Below are 5319 nucleotides of genomic sequence, written 5' to 3'. Positions count from 1 at the left end.
GTCCAAACTTGATTCTTTTCAAACTTACAAAGCTCTTCCTCCATAATCTTTACCCAAGAGGGGTCATTAAGTACTTCCTTGATGTTTTGTGACTCCATTTGAAAGAGAAAAGCTTGGTTTGATTCTTTATTAGCTTTTCTAGTGGAGATCGAATTTTGACACCTTGAGAGACGTCCCCAATGACAAATTCTTGTGGATAATTCTTTGAAAATCTTCACTCACGGGATCTAGTGGATCTAGGAGCAGATTCGGTCACTGAGAGATCCAAGAAACTGGTATTCTCAAGAATTTGACCTGTTTCAGGAGATAAAATAAAATTGTCTCCTACAGGATCTCCTACAGCAGCAATTTCAGATTTAGGTAGCTCAGAAATTTCTTCCTCATGACTTTGGGCTTCTTTCTTATTGCCTTCAACTTGAGTTCCTACATCACAATCTTCCAAGATACTTTGAACCAAGTTAGTATCAGAAAAGGTTACATGTATGGACTCCTCAATTATTCTAGCATCTTGATGGTAAACTCTATAAGCTTTGCTAGTGGTGGAAAATCCTACAAATAAACACTCATATGCCTTTGGATCAAATTTTTCTAAGTTTTCTTTATTATTTAGAACAAAATATTTGCATCCAAATATATATATATAAATAATTCAGATTTGGTGGGTGACCTTTCTAAAGTTCAAAAAGAGTTTTCTACAAAAGTTTTCTTATGATTGTTCTATTTAACATGTGGCAAGCAGTATTAATAGCTTCAACCCAAAGAAATTTTGGAATATCACTTTCACATAGCATAGCTCTTGCCATTTCTTGTATGCTTCTATTTCTTTTTTCCACAACACCATTTTGTTGTGATGTTCTTGGGTAAGAGAAATTTTGTGATATTCGAAATTCCTCACAAAAGATTCAAAATATTGGTTTTCAAATTCTTTGCCATGATCACTTCTAATGGAAACAATCTTTAAATATTTTTATTTTGATTTCTTTTGCTGAAAACTTCAAAAGCCGCAAATGTATCATTTTTATGAGCAAGAAATAAAACCTAACCAAATCTTGTGTAGTCGACCACAATCACCAAACCATAATGTTTACCACCTAAACTTTGAGTTCTTGTTGGACCAAATAGATCAATATGTAGCATTTCAAGTGGTCTTTTAGTAGAGATGTATTCCTTTTATTTAAAAGAATTCTTTGTTTGTTTACCCCTTTGACAAGCATCATAAGTGATATCTTTGTCAAATTTTATCAAAGAAATATCTCTTACTAATTTCTTCTTGACTAGCTTGTTTATTTGGAACATACTTGCATGACCCAATCTTTTGTGCCATAGCCACTTTTCAGAATCTTTGGAGTGAAAACAAGCTACATTTTGATTATTTAGCTCATCAAGAGTGAGATCATACACATTATCACACCGATTTGCAACTAACAGTACCTCATTAGTCTTTTCACTCACCACTCGGCATTCTAATATTTTGAATATCACTAAGTAACCTAAATCACATAACTGGCTGATACTCAATAGATTATGCCTCAAATCATCAACCAAAAAGACATCATCAATGAAGATAGAATAATTTTTACCTACTTTTCCAACTGCTATAATTTTGCCCTTACCATCATCTCCAAAGATCACAAACCCTCCATCATACTTGTTGAGTTTGATGAAGAATGTTGACCTTTCCGTCATGTGCTTGGAACATCTGCTATCCAAGTACCACATGTCTTTCTTCTTCTTGGATGCTAGCAAATCTGCATACAATCTCAAGTGACCTTAGGTATCCAAATTAATTTGGATCCTTTGAAGGTAATCCACCTTGGTTGGCCAAGTACATTAAAATCACAAACAACATTGTAAGTTTGGTTCCCTACTCTTTTTTTTTTTAATAAAGCATTGTAAGTAGGAGTGACCAATTTTCTTACAAATAAAACAATAATTTTCTGGTGCAATTTGCTGAAATTAATTTAAGTTTTGATGCTGGAAATGATCAAAAGAGTGATGTTTTTGGTTTTTGAAAAAAAGATGCATTTCTTTTGATAAAGTTTTTTTATTATTATTAGCATATCTTTTTGTAAATACACTCAGACCAGAATTTTTGAAAGTATATGGTCTTTTTGAATGTGAGGTTCTTTTGTGAAACTGTGGTTTTTTGAAAGCAATTTCATTGTTTGAAACATATCCCAAACCCGACTTGTTTGATGCAGGTTTGGTTCTTGAAGATGATGCATTTTCATCAAAATAAGATTTTTCAAATTCCTCTTCAAAGGTGAGAACATATCCAAAACCAGATTTTTTTATGGTAGATTTTGTTTTTGAAGAAGATGCCATGAATTTTGTAGAAGAATTTTCAAAAACTGCACTCTCTTTTGTCACATAGCCTAAACTAGATTTTTCAAACAATGATCTTTGATTGGCAAGTAATTTGTCCAAGTTACTAGAAGTGTGAGCAAATCTTGCTAAATCACTATTTAATCTTTTAATCATTTCATTTAGCCTTTCATTTTCAGCAACAAGTTCTTGTGAAGGATCCACAATGTGCATTCCTTTAAGTCTTCCAATTTCAGATTTCAAAAACCTATTTTTGTCAATAAGATCCATTGCACATTCTGTTTCTTTTAAGAAATCATTTACTACATTCAATATCTCATTTTCAGATTTACATTTATTATATTTTTTCAACAACTTTTCAGAAAGATGGGTAAGATCATCTATAATGACGTGTAAATCATCCATGGATAGGTCATAGTAATTTACCTCTTCCAGTTGATCTTCACTAGCCATGAAGCAGACTTGGGCTTCGTGTTCGGAGTCCTCTTCCACATCTGAATCGTTCTCAAGATCCTCCTAAGATGCCATGAGTACTCTCATCCTTTTTTTTCTTTCTTTTTTCTTCCTTCTTGAATTTTGGGCAGTTGTACTTAAAGTGTCTAGCCTCCTTGCAATTGTGGCATATCACTTTGCTCAAGTCCTTCTTATATTCCTTTGAGTTGGAGCCCTTGTACCTGTCTTTGTTCCTCATTAGTCTCCTTAGTCTCCTAGCAAAACACACAATTTCATCATCTGAAAAATTGTCACTAGACTCGCTCTCATTTGGTTCTACTTTTGATTTTAGGGCTATTCCCTTTTTTTTTGAGTCTTGGCTTGTGTGTGTGGTTTCATAACGAAGAAGTTTTTCTCTCAACTCATCATATGTTATAGGACTTAAGTTGTTACTCTCAGCTACGACAATGGCTTTTGTTTCCCACTCTTTTGTGAGGCTTCTAAGGACTTTTCTCACTAAGGTTTGTTCAGTGTATGTCAAGCTCATAACATCAATGCTGTTGATAATGATTGAGAATCTCTCAAATATTTCATCAATGCTTTCTTCATCCTTCATGGTAAATGTCTCGTATTCTTTTTGCAGCATACCAATCCTTGTTTCTTTGACCTGTTTGGTACCTTCGTGTGTAACCTAGAGTTTCTCCCAGGTTTTTTGGTCGTCTTGCATCTAGACACCTTTTGGTACTCCTCAAAGCTGATAGCACAATGCAACAAGTTTATTACTTTTGCATTCAGCTCCACCTTCTTTTTATCGTCATCATTCCATTCAGATTCTTCCTTTGGAGTCACTACTCCATCAGCACTTGTCTTTGTAGGGATTTTAGGACCATTCGTCACTATCTTCCATATGTTGTAGTCAATTGATTGAATGAAGATCTGCATTCTTTCTTTTCAGTACACATAGTTCTTCTCGTTGAAGAAGGGAGCCTTGCTGTTTGACTGACTTTCTGTTAGAGTGTAGGTAAATGTGGTTGTGCCCAAATTATTTGCCATTGAACCTTTTCTCCAAGATGTGAAGCTTGATTTTTGACACCTTGGCTCTTGATACCAATTGAAGGTTACAAAAGGCTTAGAGAAGGGGAGTTGAATATATGGCCTTTTTTACTTTAATAGAATAACCCTTTAATAACACACTTCAATCTTGATTTCTGTTTGAACTCTGCAGCGAAAAATTTAAGAGACAATTTAGTTTTATCTCATAAATTTCAGAAAATAGAACAGCAAATGAGAGGAAGAAGATGACACAGTCATGTATCCTGGTTCAGTTACCTTGTGCAATGCAACCTACATCCAGTCTCCACCACAACTGTGGTGAAATTTTTACTATAGTCAAAGTATTACATACACCAATTTCCTAGGATTCACACAATCCTATATGGACACACAAGTTTCTTCCTAAACTTGACTTAGTTATGCTAATACCTAAACTCTTTACACTAAGTGCTTACCCAACTTAGCAAGGGACACCACACAGGTACTTGATACAAGACAGAAAATACAACCAAAAGAAATATGAAATCACTCTTGGCTTTTCTCTCAAGTGTTTCACTCAGCCTATTTTACTCTTAGGCTTTTTCTCAATGTCTCTCTTTCAGCCTTTTACCTATCAAAAAAAAAAAAGTGAAAGATATACATTGAAATTGAAATACAAAACAGTAAAATATGAAGGAGATTGATGATTCACAGCTTTAACTCTATGCATTGAACCCAGCATCTGAACTCATAACTTCATTTTTCATCTTGGCAGAGTACTCCCTTTAGTGTAGGTGTAATGCTTCCAAGACTTCCAACTAAATAGGGAGGTTTCACACAGAACTCTCAAATCAGGTTCTCTCTCCTTGAGTCCTAACCAGAAACATTTTTTTCTTTTTGTACCTTGTGTTGAGTCACAGTTGGAGTTTCTTTCAAGTCAACTTCTTGGACCTAGAGCTTGCATGTTTCATCCCTTATTTTTCTTCAATCAAATCCTAAATTAGGGATTTCAATTTGAAATATTTGTTTGACCGAAGACAACATGTCAGCAGATGTGAGCTTACTCAGTGATAATCCCAAATCCAAACCATTGAAAGTGTGTTTTGCCTCCAAATAACTTTTTAAGCCATTGATTCACAGCAGTGAAAATCAGAAACTACTTTCTCCATTTATCCCAAATTGGCGTTGCAGAGATATGAAGAAGTGAAGAAATTAACTTGCATGTAAATGGAAATAAATCGTCTTTATCCTCTGACTTAGCTTAGCTTGCTTTGATTAAGGCGATTAGACATTTGCTTTTGTGATTTACCTTTCTCTTTCTTTCTTCTCTGGTGAATGAACCAGGAAGAAGCTTTCTCTCTCTTTCTTCATGAATCTGACCGAAGAAATCCTTGTGAACATTGGCTTTGATTGGCTTCAACTTGGATGAATTGACTTGGGCTTTGATTGGCTTGACTTTCCGTTCATCCTAATTGATTTCTTTATTTTATTTCTTTGGACTTTGTTTGAGAGTTAAAGAGCCCACAACAA

General features: G+C 34.6%; 1 protein-coding gene across 1 annotated transcript; it reads right to left on the bottom strand.

The window, feature by feature from the left end:
- Window positions 1–214: 214 nt before the first annotated feature.
- Window positions 215–2778, bottom strand: LOC130949194 (uncharacterized). The gene is made up of 3 exons (XM_057877985.1): window positions 2433–2778; window positions 1299–1748; window positions 215–549 (listed from the first exon to the last, which is right to left on the bottom strand). The coding sequence occupies exons 1-3, from the start codon at window positions 2776–2778 to the stop codon at window positions 215–217; spliced, it is 1131 nt and encodes a 376-aa protein (XP_057733968.1).
- Window positions 2779–5319: the final 2541 nt, after the last annotated feature.

The sequence above is a fragment of the Arachis stenosperma genome, chromosome 9 (assembly GCF_014773155.1).
Source record: "Arachis stenosperma cultivar V10309 chromosome 9, arast.V10309.gnm1.PFL2, whole genome shotgun sequence".
Lineage (NCBI taxonomy): Eukaryota > Viridiplantae > Streptophyta > Magnoliopsida > Fabales > Fabaceae > Arachis > Arachis stenosperma.
The sequence above is the reverse complement of the archived record's forward strand: the minus strand, read 5'-3'. Positions and strand labels throughout refer to the sequence as shown.

Coding starts and splice junctions, on each gene's coding strand:
- LOC130949194 (XM_057877985.1), bottom strand. CDS start 2,778: ATGGCTAGTGAAGATCAACTGGAAGAGGTAAATTACTATGACCTATCC. Junction 1,749..2,432: donor AAGATTTGCTCACACTTCTA/GTAACTTGGACA, acceptor GATTGTATGCAG/ATTTGCTAGCATCCAAGAAG. Junction 550..1,298: donor CAAAAGATTGGGTCATGCAA/GTATGTTCCAAA, acceptor GTTTATTTGTAG/GATTTTCCACCACTAGCAAA.